At 38.5% G+C, this 23,402-nt stretch overlaps 1 protein-coding gene across 2 annotated transcripts in view; it reads right to left on the reverse strand.

The window, feature by feature from the left end:
• The window catches only part of kcnk10b (potassium channel, subfamily K, member 10b), a 61,594-nt gene that overhangs the window by 11,619 nt on the left and 26,573 nt on the right, over window positions 1-23,402 (reverse strand). For both annotated transcript variants that reach the window (XM_061896033.1, XM_061896032.1), the window contains exon 3: window positions 4,718-4,835. In XM_061896033.1, coding sequence (XP_061752017.1) covers window positions 4,718-4,835 — 118 coding nt within the window. The remainder of the gene's footprint in view (window positions 1-4,717; window positions 4,836-23,402) is intronic.

The raw sequence follows: 23,402 nt of genomic DNA on the forward strand, positions 1-23,402 counted from the left end.
ATCGTCCATCCATCCATCCATGTCAGAAAAGTTGACTGACCAAGTCAATGTGAGGTGTTTGGGGAATTATGCAAAACTCGTTTTGCTGTTGTGTTTTTTTAGATTCAATCATCCATCCATCCATCCATCCATCCATCCATGTCAGAAAAGTTGACTGACCCAGTCAATGTGAGGTATATGGGGAATTATGCAAAACTCGTTTTGCCGTTGTGTTTTTTTCTAGATTCAATCATCCATCCATTCATCCATTCATCCATGTCAGAAACGTTGACTGACAAAGTCAATGTGAGGTGTTTGGGGAATTATTCAAAACTCGTTTTACTGTTGTGTTTTTTGTTCAGATTCAATCATCCATCCATCCATGTCAGAAAAGTTGACTGACCAGGTCAATGTGAGGTATTTCGGGGAATTATGCAAAACTCGTTTTGCTGTTGTGTTTTTTTAGATTCAATCATCCATCCATCCATTTATGTAAGAAAAGTGGACTGACCAAGTCAATGTGAGGTGTTTGGGGAAATATGCAAAACTCGTTTTGCTGTTGTATTTTTTTAGATTCAATCATCCATCCATCCATCCATTCATCCATGTCAGAAAAGTTGACTGACCAAGTCAATGTGAGGTATATGGGGAATTATGCAAAACTCATTTTGCTGTTGTATTTTTTTTTAATTCAATCATCCATCCATCCATGTCAGAAAAGTTGACTGACCAGGTCAATGTGAGGTATTTCGGGGAATTATGCAAAACTCGTTTTGCTGTTGTGTTTTTTTAGATTCAATCATCCATCCATCCATTTATGTAAGAAAAGTGGACTGACCAAGTCAATGTGAGGTGTATTGGGAATTATGCAAAACTCGTTTTGCTGTTGTGTTTTTTTAGATTCAATCATCCATCCATCCATCCATTCATTCATGTCAGAAAAGTTGACTGACCAAGTCAATGTGAGGTATATGGGGAATTATGCAAAACTCATTTTGCTGTTGTATTTTTTTTAAATTCAATCATCCATCCATCCATGTCAGAAAAGTTGACTGACCAGGTCAATGTGAGGTATTTCGGGGAATTATGCAAAACTCGTTTTGCTGTTGTGTTTTTTTTAGATTCAATCATCCATCCATCCATTTATGTCAGAAAGTGGACTGACCAAATCAATGTGAGGTGTATGGGGAATTATGCAAAACTCGTTTTGCCGTTGTGTTTTTTTCTAGATTCAATCATCCACCCATCCATCCATGTCAGAAAAGTTGACTGACCAAGTCAATGTGAGGCGTATGGGGAATTGTTCAAAACTAGTTTTGCTGTTGTATTTTTTTAGATTCAATCATCCATTCATCCATGTCAGAAAAGTTGACTGACAAAGTCAATGTGAGGTGTTTGGGGAATTATGCAAAACTCGTTTTGCTTTTGTATTTTTTTTGGATTCAATCCCATTCATTCATCCATGTAAGAAAAGTGGACTGACCAAGTCAATGTGAGGCGTATGGGGAATTATTCAAAACTCGTTTTACTGTTGTGTTTTTTGTTTAGATTCAATCATCCATCCATCCATGTCAGAAAAGTTGACTGACCAAGTGAATGTGAGGTGTTTGGGGAATTATACAAAACTCATTTTGCTGTTGTATTTTTTTTAGATTCACTCATCCATCCATCCATCCATCCATTCATCCATGTCAGAAAAGTTGACTGACCAATCAATCAATCAATGTTTATTTATATAGCCCTAAATCACAAGTGTCTCAAAGGGCTGCACAAGCCACATCGACATCATTAGATCATTTGAGACAAGATTGTTGTCTTTAATGACCTCATTAACTACTAAAGTTTTTGGGAGACGATCTTATGTTTAAAAAGCTCATGTTATAGGTAGTTGGCTGTTTTGAGGAGTTTTTGTTGAAATTATCCGTAGTAGCAATATTAATAATGTTGCGTTTATTTATGCGTAGTGCGCTTCAAATAATTTCGACCATATCCAGGAATTGATATGACGGGAATTTTCAGATTCTTTGCTTGGTGCTGCGATACACTGAACATAGTGAAAGCGCCTCCATTGTCCTTCATCCTCAATTCTCTTGTCTTTGTTTTCCAGACAAGCTAATCAAGCACAATAAAAGGCTAATAGGGACATTAAAGGTGCTGAAGGCCAGGAGGAAGAAGCAGAGCGGCTATTAAGGCTAAGATGATGCCCTCATGCAACATCATCAATAGCGTTGCTTGTAGAATAGAATAGAATGCCTTTTTATTCTCACTATAAACAGATTTAATGAAGTTAAAAGCAACTCCAGTATCAGTGCGACAGTCTATAAATATACAAAACATAGGAGGGAAAGTGTCATGACTAGGACTATGGGGTGGTTTGTTTTCCCGTGGTGCAAAGCGATTGGATCGCACACGATGTGAAGGTAAGGGCATCTTTTAATCTTAACACTCAAAAGGTATTACAAAAACAAAGGGTATAAACAAAAGGCGCTCTCAGTGGAGGTTGCACTAAGGCAAAATTATGGACATAAAACAAAAACTTGCACAGATTTGCGAATCCTTTTCAACCCATATTCAGTTGAATGCACTACAAAGACAACATTTTTGATGTTCAAACTCATAAACTTGATTTTTTTTGCAAATAATAATTAACTTAGAATTTCATGGCTGCAACACTTGCCAAAGTAGTTGGGAAAAGGCATGTTCACCACTGTGTTACAACACCTTTTCTTTTAACAACACTCAATAAATGTTTGGGAACTGAGGAAAATAATTGTTGAAGCTTTGAAAGTGGAATTCTTTCCCATTCTTGTTTTATGTAGGGCTTCAGTCGTTCAACAGTCCGGGGTCTTTGCTGTCGTATTTTACGCTTCATAATGCACCACACATTTTCGATGGGAGACAGGTCTGGACTGCAGACGGGCCAGGAAAGTACCCGCACTCTTTTTTTACCAAGTCACGCTGTTGTAACACATGGGTTGGCATTGGCTTGCTGAAATAAGGAGGGACGTCCATGATAACGTTGCTTGGATGACAACATATGTTGCTCCAAAACCTGTATGGACCTTTCAGCATTAATGGTGCCTTCACAGATGTGTAAGTTACCCATGCCTTGGACACTAATACATCCCCATACCATCACAGATGCTGGCTTTTGAACTTTGCGCCTATAACAGTCCGGATGGTTATTTTCCTCTTTGTACCAGAGGACACCACGTCCTCTGTTTCCAAATATGATTTGAAATGTGGACTCGTCAGACCACAGAACACCTTTCCACTTTGCATCAGTCCATCTTAGGTGAGCTCGGGCTCAGCAAAGCCGGCGGCGTTTCAGGACATTGTTGGTAAATGGGTTAGGCTTTGCATAGTAGAGTTTTAACTTGCACTTACAGATGTAGCAACCAACTGTAGTTACTGACAGTGGTTTTATGAATTGTTGCTGAGCCCATGTGGTGATATCCTTTACACACTGATGTCGGTTTTTGATGCCGTCCGTAATATCATCGCTTACGTGCAGTGATTTCTCCAGATTCTCTGAACTTTTTGATGATTTTAAGTACAGTAGATGGGAAAAATCCCTAAATTCCTTGCAATAGCTCATTGAGAAATGTTGTTCAAAAACTGTTCGACAATTTAATTACAAAGTGGTGACCCTCACTCCAGCCTTGTTTGTGAATTACTTAGCATTCCATGGAAGCTGCTTTTATACCCAATCATGTCACCCACCTGTTCCCAATTAGCCTGCACACCAGTGGGATGTTCCAAATAAGAGTTTGATGAGCATTCCTCAACTTTATCAGTATTTATTGCCACCTTTCCCAACTCCTTTGTCACGTGTTGCTGGCATCAAATTCTAAAGTTAATGATTATTTGCAAAAATAAAAAATGTTTATCAGTTTGAACATCAAATATGTTGTCTTCGTAGCATATTCAACTGAATATGGGTTGAAAATGATTTGCAATTCATTGTATTCCGTTTATATTTACATCTAACACAATTTCCCAACTCATATGGAAACGGGGTTTGTAATTTCATAGTGCTTGATTGTTTTTTTTTCGTTTTTAGATTAGTGTAGAATTTTGCATTGCCTTTTTCCTCCCTATGGAGTGATTTTCTGTTTATTGTTTATGCCCTGTGCTTTGTATCTTTTGTATCGCTAATGTATGAAGTATGGATTTTGTAGCCCTTTTGTTGAAATCACTCTGTCCAAAGAGAGTACTAAGACACTGTCAATTGTCCCCCTACTGGACCTGAATCCTCATTCTCGCCAAAGCAAAACAATCTCATTGAAAACAAAAGATTTAATTTGTTATTTGGTCAGGTCTGGGACAGGTGTGCTGCTAGTGTGGCCACAGTGCATGTGCACGTCTAACGTCAAGGAGTTTTTGTGTTTGCTCATATGGAAAATTGTTTGGGGGCTATCCATAATACGCCGATAGGGAGAAGTTTTTGTTTACATGATGAGTCGGGTGTGTCTTGACCTCCGCGAACCCCCTGAGGCCGACCCACCGAACCCCTAGGGTTCTAGCGAACCCAGGTTAAGAACCAGTGGTCTATGTGTAAACATTCCTGGAGGAATATTATCATTAAGTTGTCCTTAAAGGAAAAAGACATGTGTTATCACCAGGGGGACAACTTTACTGACAACATGTTTAACACCAGGAGGACTGCCTTTTTGGTTATCTGCATTTCCTTTTAAATGGCGCCTAATTGAAGTATTTAGTACGTGTAGGAAAGTACCGATGGTTGTGATGACCGTTCCTGCGAAGAAGAAGGCGCTGCCCAGGTCCCAGTAACTGGAATTGTAGGACGTGTCTCCAATGGGACTCACGCCAGCACTCACGGCGTCGATGGAATGCTGCAAACACACAAAGAACACACAGATTTGAACCAGAATCTAAAAGTTGATCAACAAACTCGAAAAGTGGCAGCTTGTTTGTGCAAAATGCTTTGACTGGAGATTACAATAAGACTAGGCTGACCATACGTCCTTCTTTTCCCAGGACATGTCCTCTTTTGCGGGGGTGTCCGGGCGGGGTTTTTTGAATGCGTCAAATGTCCGGCATTTTGAATTAGGGTTACGTGTATTTCCAATGTAGGTCCAGGGTTAAGTTACCGTATATATATATATATATATATATATATATATATATATATATATATATATATATATGTCTTGATTGGATTATCCAGAGAATAGTGCTCGATACCGAGGTAAAGCGCGTAGGATTGACCGAAGGAGCGTTCAAAACAAGATGGAATAATCACAACGCCTCCTTTGGAAACCAGACTTTGCGGAATTCTACAGAACTCAGCAAACACATTTGGAACCTCAAAGACAATAATGTTGAATATTCAATAACATGGCAAATTCTTGCATCCAGCACACCTTACAACAGTGGTAATAAAAGATGCAACCTATGCTTAAAAGAGAAACTGTTTATTATATATCATCCAGATCTATCATCCCTCAACAAGCGCAGTGAAATCATTTCAACATGCCGCCACAGACGGAAAGACCTCCTAGGTAACACATGAGCCAATCACCACACCCTACGCCTGCCTGTACCCACCCACTCTGTGCCCTATATAAACCATTGTATGTGAATGCTTCCATTAAAATCTCCTGATGATTGAGGGAACCCCTCATGAAACAGTTCTGTAGAGATGAAGTAGTCTTGTGATTTTTCCCACACCTACATATATATATATATATATATATATATATATATATATATATATATATTTTTTTTTTTTTTTTTTTTTTTTTCTTTTTATTATCTATACCAGGGGTGTCAAAAGTGTGCAAAAGAGGCCATTTGCGGCCCACAGCTAATGTTTTAAAGGCCCACGGCACATTCTAAAAATACCATTAAAATAAACAAAAACATAACAAAAGTGAAATAAAAAAGCTTAAAGGTGAAATGTAATTTAGAAAAAGTTGCAATGTTGACTATTAAAACAAAGCTGTTTTTTTTTTCTTTCAAACTGTCATTGCTCAAAACATAATATTGAATCAAAATCAATGTTATTATGAATTATTGACCTAAGGTTCCCATTACTTCACATCCAATATTCCACTAAGAAAAATATTTTTGGTGGAAGATTTTGCAAATTTTGTGTGTTTGCCATTAAAAACATAGAAAACAAATGAACAAAAAAACAACATAAAAAAACTAAAACATTTTGAAATGAGGGATGGATGTGAAGTTGATGTAGACTCCAGAGATTTAAGCGTTAAATATAAAATGTATGTATGCCCTGGCACACCATTATCATCATTTCATGACCCAAGCAAAACAGTTTTTACACTTTTATACTGAAATAAATACACCTACAACTTATTAAATATAAACTTAGAAAAAACTACCAGCAGCGGTAAAGTTTAGATCCCTGAAGGAAAGAAGTGAATGAATGTTTATAACTGAATACATTTACATATGTATACACATTTGTTTTTTTTGTTGTTTTTTTTAATGAATTAAGTAACGTTTATGACAACCTTTTTCCAAAACACAATATAGAATGTGAGATATAACAGGATAATGAATACGTTTATCATTTGTTTTCAAAACGCTTACAAAAAAGTGGTACCCCATTTTTATGACTTAATGGGGTCCCTGGGACCCCATTTTAAAAATCCCTAGCGCCAACACAGCAGTCAACAGAGGAGAAAAATTGCTTTATTTAAATAAATATATTACTTATAAAGCAAGTTCGAGTACCATTGGCAAATTTTCACCCAGTCCCGGCCTTGGCATGCTGCCCACCTTGGCACGCATATATGTGCCCTCTTTTTGGGATTTCAGAATATGGTCAGCCTATATAAGGCATAATTTTTCATTGTCATTGTTTGCATAGAGTTTTAACGTGTGAAGAAAATATCTGCTACATTTTTTGTCGATCATCTCCCCGCCGCGCTTCATTATGGAGCCATGAAATATTCAACGTGTGAACTGTGTTGTACGTCCCTGTTTCCATGGCAATGTACGCTCAGCTTCTCAGGCTGAAGTAAAAAAAAAAAAAATGTTTTTTAAATTGGATGATCTGGTATTAATGGTGGATGATAATACCAGAGATATATATAACTTTTGTTGTATTTTGCAATGACTTATTTGCAGGATATTCATAGAACTTCAATGTATTCAATTGTAAAAGTAATATATTGGACTATCAGTTTGTTTCACAATATTGTGGAAAAATTATGCTTTTTCTATGCCGAGACACTGAATTGTTTTTTTTTGCCTTCATGTTGCTTTTTATGGCAAAATATTAGGATTATGTTGAAAAGATGCAAGATTCTGCTGTAGTGTGTATTTCTAAGGCAGACTGTTTAATTTTTGGACATAAACGCAACAGTTTCTTGTCAAAATATCAGGATTCTGTTGAAAACATTGCATTCTGGTGCATTACTTTGTATTTGTTTTTTAGCAAAATGATCCTTTTTCTATGCTAAAACATTGCATTTTGTCTGAAAATGTTGCATGTTGCATTTTGGGGGTATTGTGATGCCATTTGTCTGAAAATGTTGCATGTTGCATTTTGGGGGTATTGCGATGCCATTTGTGGCAAAAAATATTATGAATATGTTAAAAATTGTATCATTTTGTTAAGGTGGAAAAATATTCTAATGTTGTGGAACAATTTTGTATATATTTAAAGCAGTGGTTCTTAACCTGGGTTTGATCAAACTCTAAGGGTTTGGTGAGTCGGCCTCAGGGGTTCGGCGTAGCCTCCGCCGCGGAGGTCAAGACACACCTGACTCATCGTGTAAATAAAAACTTCTACCTATCGACATATTATGGCTACCCCCAAACAATGTTCCAATTTTCCATATGCGTGAGCAAACGTAAAAACTCCTTGAGCATTCAGTGGAGCACATGTGAGCGACGTCAGACGTGTACCTGCACTGTTGCCACAGCAGCAGCACACCTGCCAAACCTGACCAAATGACAAATTAAATCTTTTATTATTATATTCAAATGACAGCAGTCATTTCCATGAGATTATTTTCTAATATAAGTGTTTTGGGTCACTCACAAAAAATATTGTTTTTGCATGAGCTGTGTACTAGTATTGTATGTCTGGGGGGGGGGGGGTCCTGCTTTGGAAACCATTTGTACCCCTTTCAGATATTGCATTTAGTTCCCACTAAAAAAACATTCACATGTTGTGAAGTGAATTATATTTATATAGCGCTTTTCTCAAGTGACTCAAAGCGCTTTTACATAGTGAAACCCAATATCTAAGTTACATTTGAACCAGTGTGGGTGGCACTGGGAGCAGGTGGGTAAAGTGTCTTGCCCAAGGGTACAACCGCAGAGACTAGGATGGTGTCAGAGTAATTTGGTGACGAACCCAAAGATGCAGAGATGGAGGCAGGCATTGAATGGGAAAACATGGTTTTAATTTAAAATACTACAACTAGAACAAACAAAAGGTACAAACAAAAAGCACGCAGTGGGCGGATATAACAAGCTAAGGGCTATGAACAAACAAATCGGAAGCAGGGAACAAAAAACAGTAAGCTACAAACATTTACCAAATATAGCTTACCGCTACGCTGCAATCACAGGACCAGTAGGAATGACAAGTAGAAAATTACATTGACACGACAATACAAATGATTCAGCGCTGACTGGAGGAACAAAGCAGGTAAAATAGGAGCTGGCTGATTGACATCAGGTGTGACCAGATGCCAATCAGCCGCAGCTGAGTGAAAACAGGACACAGGGAGACGGACAGGAAGCCGAACCAAAATAAGAGCACTAGACAGGAACTAAGGACAGGAAATACTAAACACAGAGGAAACAAACAAATGCAGAGGAAAAAACTAAAACGTAGTCAAACTGTCAGAGGAAAGCCTGACAGATGGTGGAAGCGGGGATCGAACTTGCAACCCTCAAGTTGCTGGCATGGCCGCTCTACCAACCGAGCTATAAAATGATATGTAAACATGGGATCATGAGTACATTCCTGTAACTTTCTGTTTGTAAAATATATCTTTATTAGTATTTCTTTAAAATAATAACATGATTTCATGATTAATATTCATAAATTAAGATTAAATTAAATATATATATATATATATATATATATATATATTTTTTTTTTTTTTTTTACTAAAGAAAGGTTCGGTGAATGCGCATATGAAACTGGTGGGGTTCGGTACCTCCAACAAGGTTAAAAACGACTGATTTAAAGTCAAATACAATTCCTGACCAAAATACTACATCTATGTGTCAATTGTATTAAATAATTTACATTGTGGCAAAATTTTGGCTTCTTTGATTGAGGTAAAACTACTTTTTTTTTTTTTTTTTTTTTTTTTTTGCAAAGCTGGAAAATTTTGTGGCAGAATCTTGCAGTAGTGTGGCATTTTCAGGACCATCAATCCATCCATTTTCTACCGCTTATTCCCTTTTGGGGTCGCGGGGGGGTGCTGGTTCCTATCTCAGCTACATAGTGGCATAGCTCGGTTGGTAGAGCGGCCGTGCCAGAAACTTGAGGGTTGCAGGTTCGATTCCCGCTTCCATCTTCCTTGTCACTGCCGTTGTGTCCTTGGGCAAGACACTTTACCCACCTCCTCCCAGTGTCACCCACACTGGTTTAAATAATAAATGATAAACGGGTTGTACTTGTATAGCGCTTTTCTACCTTCAAGGTACTCAAAGCGCTTTGACACTACTTCCACATTTACCCATTCACACACACGTTCACACACTGATGGAGGGAGCTGCCATGCAAGGCGCCAACCAGCACCCATCAGGAGCAAGGGTGAAGTGTCTTGCTCAGGACACAACGGACGTGACCAGGTTGGTACTAGGTGGGGATTTGAACCAGGGCCCCTCGGGTTGCGCACGGCCACTCTCCCACTGCGCCACGCCGTCCCTAAATGTAACTCAGATATTGGGTTTCACTATGTAAAGCGCTTTGAGTCACTAAAGAAAAGCGCTATATAAGTATAATTCACTTCACACTTCACTACAATTGGGCACCCTGGACAAGTCACCATCTAATCGCAGGGCCAACACAGTTAGACGGACAACACTCACATTCACACACTAGGGACCATTTAGTGTTGCCAATCAACCTATCCCCAGGTGCATGTCTTTGGTGTTGGGAGTAAACCGGAGTAACCGGAGGGAAGAACAGGGAGAACATGCAAACTACACACAGAAAGATCCCAAGCCCTGGTTTGAACCTAGGACTACTAAGGACCTTTATGTTGTGAGGCACATGTACTAATAACCCCTGTGCAACCGTGCTGCTTTCTACAATGATCCATGAGCTTTGATTATATTATAACCACCCCCAATAACCTATTTCTGGAGTGGTTAAGTGGGTCTATAAATAGAACTTCAATGCATCTGAATACTTCATGAGGTGTCCTATTTATAGCCCTCATCTGTTCGCCCGCCAAAAAAAAAATAAAACAATTCCCCCTCTGCACGTGCACTTTGGAGGCACGAGGACTAGGGGAAGGACTTCTTGTTTTTGTTTTGCACAAGCTCCTGCTCCACTCGTTGCCAAGCGATCACGACAGGCTGCTGGCTGCTGATGTGCTTTGGTGTCAAGCAAAACATCAAGAGTGTCTTCCTGGCAGCATGCCGCCTCGCGTTGGCACAGGCCCCAGCCAACCAATGTGGGGGCGTGGCACCCTTAGCGCGTTAAAAAGCACTTTCACTAATGTCTTTATCTTCATTCTGGCCAGCATGCAGATAATAACTGGCCCAACAAGATCCCTCTCCTTCGCCGGGAAAACTGTGCGAATTAAAATATCCTCCATGAGATGAAACGTGATGAATACCGTAGAGCAGACTTCTTCCTGCACCATTACTCCTATTTTGTCTTTCATAAATTCACATTTCTAACCACAACAAATAGTAATAGATAAAATAATACGTAAAAAAAAAAAAAAAAAGAGCAATATGTTCATGCCAGTCAAAGATCCTCTATGTGAAAAGAGTTTTGTTTTCATGAACTTACTGCACAAACACTAATTAAGATCCTCTATATCAGCGGTTCTCAACCTTTTTTCAGTGAGGTACCCCCTGTGAACATTTTTTTTTAATTCAAGTACCCCCTAATCAGAGCAAAGCATTTTGGGTTGAAAAAAGGAAATAAAGAAATAAAATACAGCACTATGTCATCAGTTTATGATTTATTAAATTGTATAAAAGTGCAAATTATTGCTAATTTGTAGTGGTCTTTCTTGAACTATTTGGACAAAAAAGATATAACAATATCCAAAAACTTGTTAAAAAATAAACAAGTGATTCAATCATAAATAAAGATGTCTACACATGGAAGTAATCATCAACTTAAAGTGCCCTCTTTGGGGATTGTAATACAACAACAACAACAAAAGTTTATTTATATAGCCCTTAATCACAAGTGTCTCAAAGGGCTGCACACACAACGACGTCCTCTTGATATTGCAAGTGAACTTTGCTGAACAACAGGGACATTTTTAACTATATAATGAAACAAAATATGAACTTCAAACCATAAAAACAACTGCAGACATGAATTGTAGATGAGACTAATATTTGTAGCAGAAAATCATCTTCAAACAAACTTACCATTTTTCTTATCATAGAAGCACGGCACTTCTTGACGATAAATGGTTTAAATCTTTAAAAAATTATTTTTCTTAAAGGGGAACTGCATTTTTTTTTTTAATTGCCTATCGTTCACAATCATTATGAAAGACGAATAGAGATCCATCTGGATTCATGAACTTAATTCTAACACATTTCTTTACAAAAAAAATTAATCTTTAACGTCAATATTTGACGTGGATGCTTTTAAAAAAGGCTTAAAAACACATCTTTAAATTAAAAAAAAAGCCTTTTTATAAACATACATGCTGGCTCTAGCTATTGGGCTGTTTGTAGTTTTATATATATATATTTTTAATCTATTATTATTACTATTTTTTTACACTGTGGCACTTTGAGGTTGTTTGCTCAACGTAAAGTGCTTTTTTACAAATAAAATCTATTATTATTATTATATTTATGGAACATGTCCACAAAAAAATCTAGCAGTCAACACTGAATATTGCATTGTTGCGTTTCTTGTCACAGTTTATGAACTTACATTCATATTTTGTTGAAGTATTATTCAATAAATATATGTATAAAGGATTTTTGAATTGTTGCTATTTTTAGAATATTTAAAAAAATCTCACGTACCCCTTGGCATACCTCCAAGTACCCCAAGGGGTACACGTACCCCCATTTGAGAACCACTGCTCTATATGACAGGAGAGCTAATCGGTTTTAAAGCATCCATCCATCCATTTTCTACCGCTTGTCCCTTTCGGGGTCGCAGGGGGTGCTGGAGCCTATCCCGGCTGCACATGGGCGGAAGGCGGGGTACACCCTGGACAAGTTGCCACCTCATCACAGGGCCTAACAAGTATTACAGTCCATTAATTTATGTTTAACAAGTATGACTGTACACTCAGTTATGTCTAACAGCTATTACTGTACACTAATTTAACAAGATTAAATGTACACTAAGTTATGTTTAACAAGTATTACCGTACACTAAGTTATGTATAACACGTATAACTTTACACTAATTTAACAAGAATTACTGTACACTAGCCCCCCGCGACCCTAAAGGGAATAAGCAGTAGAAAATGGATGGATGGGTGGATACTGTACACTAAGTTATGTCCAACAAGTATTACTGTACACTAATTTATGTTTAACAAGCATTACTGTACATTAATTTATGTGTAACAAGTATTACTGCACACCAAGTTGTGTCTAACAAGTATTACTGTACACTAATTTAACAAGTTTAGTTTAGTTTAGTTTAGTTTAGTTTAGTTTAGTTTAGTTTAGTTTATTAAGGATCCCCATTAGTCTACACCGCAGTGGAGACTATTCTTCCTGGGGTCCAGGCAAAAAACATCACACAACCACAAAATAAAAGATTAAAATGCAGTAAAACATGATCCAATAATAAATTGTCATAATACAAAAATAGCAACAACTAAGAACCAAAAAATACTAATAAGTTTTGTTACATAATAATTTTCATACCAAAGATAAAAATAGCAATATAAAAATAGATAGACTGTATACATTTTTGCAAAAATAAAACAAAGAACCAATGGCCTAAAATATACACATTAGTGTACCAAAGACAAACAATAAGTGACGAAAAAGTATCATCCATCCATTTTCTGCTGCTTATCCCATAATCAATAAAATACTCAATAGTCAATATTCCAAGTATTACAAGTATTACTGTACACTAATTTAACAAGATTGAATGTACACTAAGTTATGTTTAACAAGTATTACTGTACACTAAGTTATGTCTAACAAGTATTACTGTACACTAAGTTATGTCTAACAAGTATTACTGTACACTGATTTATGTCTAACAAACATTACTGTACAATAATTTATGCTTAACAAGTATTACATTACATTATTTTACGCTTAAGAAGTATGACTGTACACCAAGTTGTGTCCAACAAGTATTACTGTACATTAATTTAACAAGTATGAATGTACACTAACTTATGTTTAACAAGTTTTACTGTACACTAGGTTTTGTATAACAAGTATAATTGTACACTAATTTAACAAGAATTACTGTACACTAAGTTATGTTCAACAAGTATTACTGTACACTAATTTAACAAGTATGACTGTACACTAATTTATGTTAAACAAGCATTACTGTACATTAATTTATGCTTAACAAGTATTAGTGGACATTAATTTATGACTAACAAGTATTACTGCACATTAATTTATGACTAACAAGTATTACCGTACACTAATTTAACAAGTATTACTGTACACTAATTTTACCAGTATTACTGTACACTAATATATGTTTAACAATCATTACTGTACATTAATTTATGCTGAACAAGTATTAGTGGACATTAATTTATGCTTAACAAGTATTACTGGACATTAATTTATGACTAACAAGTATTACCGTACACTAATTTAACAAGTATTACTGTACACTAATTTTACCAGTATTACTGTACACTAATATATGTTTAACAACCATTACTGTACATTAATTTATGCTGAACAAGTATTACTGTACACTAAGTTATGTCTAACAAGTATTACTGTACATGTCAGGCTTGCCACTGACAGTTTGTTTGTGTTTTAGTTTTTCCTCTGTGTGTGTTTAGTATTTCCTGTTTTTAGTTCCTGTCAGCGCTCTTATTTTGGTTAGTTCCCTGTCTTTCTCCCTGAATGCTGTTTCACCTCAGCTACGGCTGATTGGCACCTGGCCACACCTGGTGTCAATCAGCCCACTCCTATTTGTACCTGCTTTTGTCCTCTAGTCAGTGCTGGATTATTGTCTTGTCGATTTCGCTCTTGTCGCCCCTGTCGGGTCGTGCCGTGTCTTGTATTTGCAGTGTAGCGGTAAGCTATATATCCGTTAGATGTTTGTAGCATACTGTTCTTTGTTCCCTCCTTCCAGTTTGTTTTGTACTACACGTTACGACTTCTGTTTTCCTGCACGCTAAACCCTTTTTGTTTTTGCTAGCTTCCCTGTTAAGGCCCTTTGTTATTTCTCTAGCTCCCATGCTAGCTCCCTTAATTTGTTATCCGCCTCGTGCACGCTTTTGGTTGTACCCATTTCTTTTCTTTTTCTTCTATGTCCCACTCTCCCTTGTGGAGGGGGTCCGGTCCGATCCGGTGGCCATCTACTGCTTGCCTGTGTATCGGCTGGGGACATCTCTGCGCTGCTGATCCGCCTCCGCTTGGGATGGTTTCCTGCTGGCTCCGCTGTGAACGGGACTCTCGCTGCTGTGTTGGATCCGCTTTGGACTGGACTCTCGCGACTGTGTTGGATCCATTGTAGATTGAACTTTCACAGTATCATGTTAGACCCGCTCGACATCCATTGCTTTCCTCCTCTCCAAGGTTCTCGTAGTAATCATTGTCACCGACGTCCCACTGGGTCATTATTGTCACCGATGTCCCACTGGGTCATTATTGTCACCGATGTCCCACTGGGTGTGAGTTTTCCTTGCCCTTATGTGGGCCTACCGAGGATGTCGTGGTGGTTTGTGCAGCCCTTTGAGACACTAGTGATTTAGGGCTATATAAGTAAACATTGATTGATTGATTGATTGATACCCCTTTGGTTTGTTTGTGTTGTAATATTTGAATTAAATCCTGTTTTCCTGTTCAATGCCTGCATCTTGGGGTTCGTCACAAACTAACTCATACAGAGGTAGTTTGTGACGAACCCCGAGAAAAAATAGAACATTTTGAGATAAAAGCTTCAAAATCATGTGGAATAAATTCAACATATTAATTTATTTATGTGTGTTTGGTTTATATAACAAGGTGATGTCATGGTGCTAATAGGGGCTCGTGTTGAATAAAGAAAGACGTTAAATGACACACATCATTAAAACATTTTTTGACGCGGCTTCCCATTGTGTCACAGCACCAGTTAGTCTCCATAGAGGCTGCACCACGTGGTGGGTTCAAAGCGGGTAGGTGGTCACCGACCCGATGGAGGCTGAAGCAGACATGGACTGCCTCCATCCTCTATTTTTACACTTTCAAATGCGGCCTGTCTTTCCGGAACTACCCCCGCAAAACAGAAGGGCATTAATGAGTCACTGCTGCAGTGCAGCACTGAAACAATACGAACACGTTTTTAATGGACGCCCAAACAGAGGAGCAGGAGCAGCAGCTCCTCTCAGCCATTGTGTCGTCTGTACGGATGCCAGTACAATGACTGAGGGGGGGGGAGTCAAACTCAAAAATCGTCAAGCTTTTTGGTTCCGGACACATCATTAGGCGCACCTTCGAAATCAAGTCGTTGATTGATTGATTGATTGATACTTTTATTAGTAGATTGCACAGTTCAGTATATATTCTGTACAATTGACCACTAAATGGCAACACCCAAATACGTTTTTCAACTTGTTTAAGTCCACGTTAATCAATTCATGGTCAAAGAACGGTATAAAAAAAGAACGCCAAAATCCCCACAACGTACCTCAAAGGACATGTGATGGTTTCTGTGCACTTTTGTGCAATACTTACTCAATGTGGCTCTGCGTGCATTTCTATTGGCAAAAAGACAAACCCTGTTGCCATATGAGTTGGGAAATTGTGTTACATGTAAATATAAACGGAATAGAATGCAAATCTGTGGTAAACTGAAGTTTCATGATCTTGGTTGTATATCGATTTGCACATCAGATTGACTCTCTCTCTCTCTCATCCACAGTCTGGAGTGCAGCTGACGCTGGTCAATCCAACACACCTGAGGTTGATTGGAGTGCCTTTATTAACTGGGTGCTTACGGCCCGTAAGCGCCGGTATTTTGTGGTTACTGCTGTTCCTCACGCATGACTGTCATTCTCGTTTCACTTGCTGAACCCTCGTGTTTTTGCTCGTGCATCTTACAGGTTTGCCTGTTTACCGAGCTCCGACTAGCGCTTTGAGTTTACAATTTTGTGTTTCTGTTTTACTTCCCTTAGAGATAGGGTGAGAAGCTCTGCCATCCGGGAGGAACTCAAAGTAAAGCCGCTGCTCCTCCACATCGAGAGGAGCCAGATGAGGTGGTTCGGGCATCTGGTCAGGATGCCACCCGAACGCCTCCCTAGGGAGGTGTTTAGGGCACGTCCAACCGGTAGGAGGCCACGGGGAAGACCCAGGGCACGTTGGGAAGACTATGTCTCCCGGCTGGCCTGGGAACGCCTCGGGATCCCCCGGGAGGGGCTGGGCGAGGTGGCTGGGGAGAGGGAAGTCTGGGTTTCCCTGCTTAGGCTGTTGCCCCCGCGACCCGACCTCCGATGAGCGGAAGATGATGGATGGATGGATGGATGTTTTACTTCATTCTTGAAGTATGTTTCCTAGCCTCGTCTAGAGATTTATTTTTGTACATTACTAGTTTGTTTTTTATCTTATCTGTCAGTATTATTCCTAGTCTTTACTAGCGCTTTTGGTTTAGTTTTTGTATTTATCTAAGTAGCTTTTATGGTGTGTTTTTATGCTCCACCATCGCTTTATGTTTTTTGTGGCTACATCCTCCTTCCGCCTAGAATAAAGGAAGAACTTTTTGTCTACAAACAATCCGTCTCTGCAACCTTGGGTTCCATCTAATTCTGCGCCTAACACAAATCCTTTTCAACCCATATTCAATTGAATGCACTACAAACACAATATATTTGATGTTCAAACTCATAAACTTTATATTGTTCCAAAACCTGGATGTACCTTTCAGCATTAATGGTGCGTTCACAGATGTGTAAGTTACCCAGGCCTTGGGCACTAATGCACCCCCATACCATCACAGATGCTGGCTTTTGAACTTTGCGTCGATAACAGTCTGGATGGTTCGCTTCCCCTTTGGTCCGGATGACACAATGTCGAATATTTCCAAAAACTATTTGAAATGTGGACTCGTCAGACCACAGAACACTTTTCTACTTTGCATCAGTCCATCTTAGATGATCTTGAGCCAGCATCATTTCTGGATGATGTTGATAAATGGCTTTCGCTTTGCATAGTAGAGCTTGCACTTACAGATGTAGCGACAAACTGTATTTAGTGAGAGTGCATTTCTGAAGTGTTCCTGAGCCCATGTGGTGATATCCTTTAGAGATTGATGGTTTTTGATGCAGAGCCGTCTGAGGGATCGAAGGTTACGATCATTCAATGTTGGTTTCCGGCCATGCCGCTTACGTGGAGTGATTTCTCCAGATTCTCTGAACCTTTTGATGATATTATGGACCATAGATGTTGAAATCCCCAAATTTCTTGCAATTGCACTTTGAGAAACGTGTTCTTAAACTGTTTGACTATTTTCTCACGCAGTTGTGGACAAAGGGGTGTACCTCGCCCCGTCCTTTCTTGTGAAAGACTGAGCATTTTTGGGAAGCTGTTTTTACACCCAATCATGGCACCCACCTGTTCCCAATTAGCCTGCACACCTGTGGGATGTTCCAAATAAGCGTTTGAAAATAACTCCTCAACTTTATCAGTATTTATTGCCACGTTTCCCAACTTCTTTGTCACATGTTGCTGGCATCAAATTCTAAAATTAATGATTATTTGCACAAAAAAAAAATGTTTATCAGTTTGAACATCAAATATGTTGTCTTTGTAGCATATTCAACTGAATATGGGTTGAAAATGATTTGCAAATCATTGTATTCCGTTTATATTTACATCTAACACAATTTCCCAACTCATATGGAAACAGGGTTTGTAGAAAACATCGGTCCTGCTGGACACTGACACCTATTTAATAATACCACCTTAACATTTGACAACCACACAATTACACAAAGCGACTCTGTTGACTCAATTGTTGACTCAATTGTAAGCTATTTATCTAAATTTTAAATTTAAATCTAAGTGTTAAATGTAAATTTAAATATTAAATTGAAATCTTAAATGTGAATCTATATCTTGAATCTAAATCTAAATGTTAAATCCAAACATTAAATCTCAATCAAAATGTTGAATCTAAACGTAAATCTTAAATCTATATCATGCTATTGTTAGCTGTTTATTTAAGATTTCGGAGGGGTGGTTGTGGGCGTGGTTGGGGTGGGGGGCGGGGTTAAGAGGGGAGGAGTATTTAATTTTTATATATATATATATTATATATATATATATGTATGTATGTATGAAATACTTGACTTTCAGTGAATTCTAGCTATATATATATTTATTTTATTATATACATGAATAAAATAAATAGTTGAATTCCAGACGGCACCTATCAAATACACAGTAATAAAAACACAGTTGTTCTACTAACTGTACCGTGCTTTCTGGTTACTAAAAAAAATAATAACAACACTTATCTTTCACTATTTGAGTAACCAATCAATAAAATACAGGGATCGATAAAGTACATTCTATTCTATTCCATGTACAGTAGATGACAGTATTGTCCTGTTTAAGAGGGTCACAACATTTCTGAGTCAGGTCCGCATGGAGCTGGAGGGGGCGTGGCCTCTAGCTCCGCCTGAATTTCGGGAAATTTTCGTGAGAGGTTTTCGGGAGAGGCGCTGAATTTCAGGAGTCTCCTGGAAAAGGGTTGGCAAGTATGCTGATTAACGCGAAGGGCTACCAGTTTGATACACACTTAAATAAATTGCCGGAAATAGCCAATTTGCTCAACTTACCTTTAACTCTATGTTATTATTAATAATCAATGATATTTATCTTTGTAGAAACACTGATCATCTTAATGATTCCTCACAATAAATATATATTTTTGATGACATGTTTTAAATAGGTTAAAATCCAATCTGCACTTTTCTAGCTGTAAATATACTCCTCCCCAAAAAGTTATATTTTGGTTTCATCTGACCACATGACATTCTCCGAATCCTCTGATGTATTATTCATGTATCCATTTTGGTATAAACTCAACTTGTCGTGTTTGGAGGAAGAAAAATACTGAGTTGCATCCCGAGAACACCATACCTACTGTGAAGCATGGGGGTGGAAACATCATGCTTTGGGGCTGTTTCTCTGCTAAGGGGACCGGACGATTGATCCGTGTTAAGGAAAGAATGAATGGGGCCATGTATCGTGAGATTTTGAGCCAAAACCTCCTTCCATCAGTGAGAGCTTTGAATGGTTGACCAAATACTTATTTTCCACCATAATTTACAAATAAATTCTATAAAATTCCTGGATTTTTTTTTCACATTCTGTCTCTCACAGTTGAAGTGTACCTATGATGAAAATTACAGACCTCTGTCATCATTTTAAGAGGGAGAACTTGCACAATCCGTGGCTGACTAAATACTTTTTTGCCCCACTGTATGTCTGTTTACGTGAAGTTTGTGTGAATGCGCTTTTTCAAATTTACCAAAAAAATTTACCCCATCCCGAATCGAGGCGAGCATAATTGCTCCACCTCTTGGGGAAGTTGGTAGATGACACTGCATTCATGGCCCTTTTGACAAGAAATAATGTAAACGTGTCAATGTTGTTTCAAAAGGGACATTAAATACATTTGAAATACACAAAACGTCAGCTGTCCTTTCTTTATAAAAAGGTCAAGTGTCATATGCAGCAATTCATCAAAATCTTCATGTGATTCAGCTTCAAGGGGTTGTCTTATGTCCTCACATGTGCCGAAGAGGAATATCTTCTGCTTTTAGCCCAGCAGGGAGTCTCTAACGCCGGTCTGTGAGATGAATAATTGATTCCCCCCGGACCCGTTCAGCCCACCACGCTAAAGGTCCTTCCGTGCTTGGGAGGCGCCGTCATTGATTTCTCCTACAAGCTCACACTGGCACGGTCTTTGTGCGAGATTCGGCAATGGCGCTCGTGTTCAACCGAAGCTAGCGGAGAAATAGGAACGTATATTTTTAGTATTGCAGCGCTGAACACAACCATTGTCTTGGAAAATGGAGCACTGCAGATTGAATGCCATTGGTTCCCTGGCCGGGGTTATTCAAAGTTAACGAGGATGAGAGGCTGCTAATTAAAGCATTATTATAACATATGACAAGCACCTGCAAAGTAGAACACCCCAAAAGTGCCATGATTCGCAGTTAGTTCTTGAAAAAAAACAGCATTAAGCTCATTTAATTGCTGTAACAGACTCTTTAGTTAGGGTTTCGGCAGTAGATTACTAAATAAAAACAAGTTCTCATCATATAAAGCAGTGGTTCTCATTTTTTTTTCTACCAAGTATCACCTCAGAAGAAAACTTATCACCATTAATGACCAATGTTAAAATACAGTAGCGCAGTAGGCCTAAAATTTCTTTAAAAACAATGTAACAAGTATATTTAGTATTTTGCCTTAATATTTTTGCCTGCAGGAGGAAAAGTCACCGCCGCTGTCCAATGGTACTGAGGACGAGCATCATCGGGCTGATGGCGAGACACAGCTGGCAGGTTATTACATTTCACAGGTGGTTTGTGTTCATCTAATCATCTGTTGTCTTTAACAGTAAGCAGCAGCGAGCAGAGAAGAAGAGCGGTTACGCATGTGACTGAAAAGGCACGATCTGGGAGAGAAAACTTTTGATAAAAAAAACGCATGATCATTAAAACTCTGTTAAGACCTGCAGGCTTTGGTCCTGTAAAGTGTCTGTCAGTGGGACCGCTAAGAAGTGAGTTCCACACTCCTGTTATACAGAAGATCTTTGACTAGAACTTTGGCAGTATTTTCTTTTAAACAACAGAATGCGCTAGTCCTTTTGAGGATCTTTGATTAGTGTTTTTGCAGTATAGGTCCCAAAAACAGCAGGGCACTTGTGTCATATAGAGAATCTTTGACTAGTGGTCTACTCAGTAGCCTAGTGGTTAGAGTGTCCGCCCTGAGATTGGGTGGTTGTGAGTTCAAACCCCGGCCGAGTCATACCAAAGACTATAAATACCTCCCTGCTTGGCACTTAGCATTAAGGGTTGGAATTGGGGGTTAAATCAACAAAAAATATTCCCGGGCGTGGCCACCGCTGCTGCTCACTGCTCCCCTCACCTACCAGGGGGTGAACAGGGGGATGGGTCAAATGCAGAGGACACATTTCACCACACCTAGTGTGTGTGTGACAACCATTGGTACTTTAACTTTAACTATGGTGCTTTGACATGAACTTTGACTAGTGCTTTTGCAGAAGGTACCTAAAAACAGCAAAAAAACTTCTGTTATAAAGAGAATCATTGACCAGTGCTACTACAATATTTAAAAAAAGTTATAGATGGTAGTTTTCTTGTTCTTACACATTTTGTTTTTTCTGCATCTGTATATATTTGTGTTATAAATGTTCTATATCATGTATTTTTCTTGTTACAAGCATTTTTCAGTCCTTTTGTCATCCATGGTTGATTGTTTTTATTTTGCTTCTTACCAATTTGTTTCAATGGACAGCATTGTGAAAGTATTTTTTTTTTCAATTCCATATGCATCATCTACATCATTTTTACTGCCTACATTATCCCAACTTTGGTCCCTCAGATCATTCCTGAAAGCTGTCATACTTTGTTCCATGCATCAATCCATCCATTTTTCTGGAGCTTATCCCAGCTACAATTAGGCGGAAGGCCGTGTACACCCTGGACAAGTCGCCCCCTCATCACAGGGCCAACAAAGATAGACAGACAACATTCACACTCACATTCACACACAAGGGACCATTTAGTGTTGCCAATCAACCTATCCCCAGGTGCATGTCTTTGGAGGTGGGAGGAAGCCGGAGTACCCGGAGGGAACCCACGCATTCACGGGGAGAACATGCAAACTCCACACAGAAGGATCCCGAGCCCGGGATTGAACCCCTGACTACTCGGGACTGTCGTATTGTGAGGCAGACACACTAACCCAGGGGTAGTGAACCTATGGCTCTAGAGCCAGATGTGGCTCTTTTGATGACTGCATCTGGCTCTCAGATAAATCTTAGCTGACGTTGCTTAACACGATAAGTAATGAATAATTCCACTGGTAATCACGATGTTAAAAATAACGTTCAAAATATAAAACATTCTCATGCATTTTAATCCATCCATCCGTTTCAACCGCACCTGTTCTGATAATAATAATGTTATTAAAAATAATTAGAGACTTATTATACTCTAAAAATGTTGGTTTTACTTAAAAAATGAACGCATTTTTGGTTTTATTCAATGTTAAAAAATATGATATGGCTCTCACGGAAATACATTTTAAAATATTTGGCTTTCATGGCTCTCTCAGCCAAAAAGGTTCCCGACCCCTGCACTAACCCCTCTTCCACCGTGAAGCCCTAATCCAATCCAATCCACTTTATTTATAAAGCACATTTAAACAACAAAATGTTCCCAAAGTGCTGCACAACAATATTAAAAACAACATTCAAATACTATCCTGAGCTCCACCAATGACTGAATAAAAACAAAAACAAAAAATAAATAATGAAAAATAAATACATATAAAACCAATTTAATATAAATATGATTAAAAACGATTTTAAGGGTGAAACCAATTAAAACAGTAAATAAAAATCTAAATTTTAAAACACAGAGGGTAACAGAGGACCACACAACTCACGTAGTTTTAAAAGCCAGAGAATAAAAAGGGGTTCGTTAAAGGGGAACATTATCACCAGACCTATGTAAGCGTCAATATATACCTTGATGGTGCAGAAAAAGAACCATATATTTTTTTAACCGATTTCCGAACTCTAGATGGGTGAATTTTGGTGAATTAAACGCCTTTCTGTTTATCGCGCTGGAGGCGATGACGTCAGAACGTGACGTCGCCGAAGTAATACAGCCGCCATTTTCATTTTCTACACGTTACAAACATTGGGTCTCAGCTCTGTTATTTTCCGTTTTTTTGACTATTTTTTGGAACCTTGGAGACATCATGCCTCGTCGGTGTGTTGTCGGAGGGTGTAACAACACTAACAGGGAGGGATTCAAGTTGCACCACTGGCCCGA

The sequence above is a fragment of the Nerophis ophidion genome, linkage group LG03 (genome assembly GCF_033978795.1).
Source record: "Nerophis ophidion isolate RoL-2023_Sa linkage group LG03, RoL_Noph_v1.0, whole genome shotgun sequence".
NCBI classification, from domain to species: domain Eukaryota; kingdom Metazoa; phylum Chordata; class Actinopteri; order Syngnathiformes; family Syngnathidae; genus Nerophis; species Nerophis ophidion.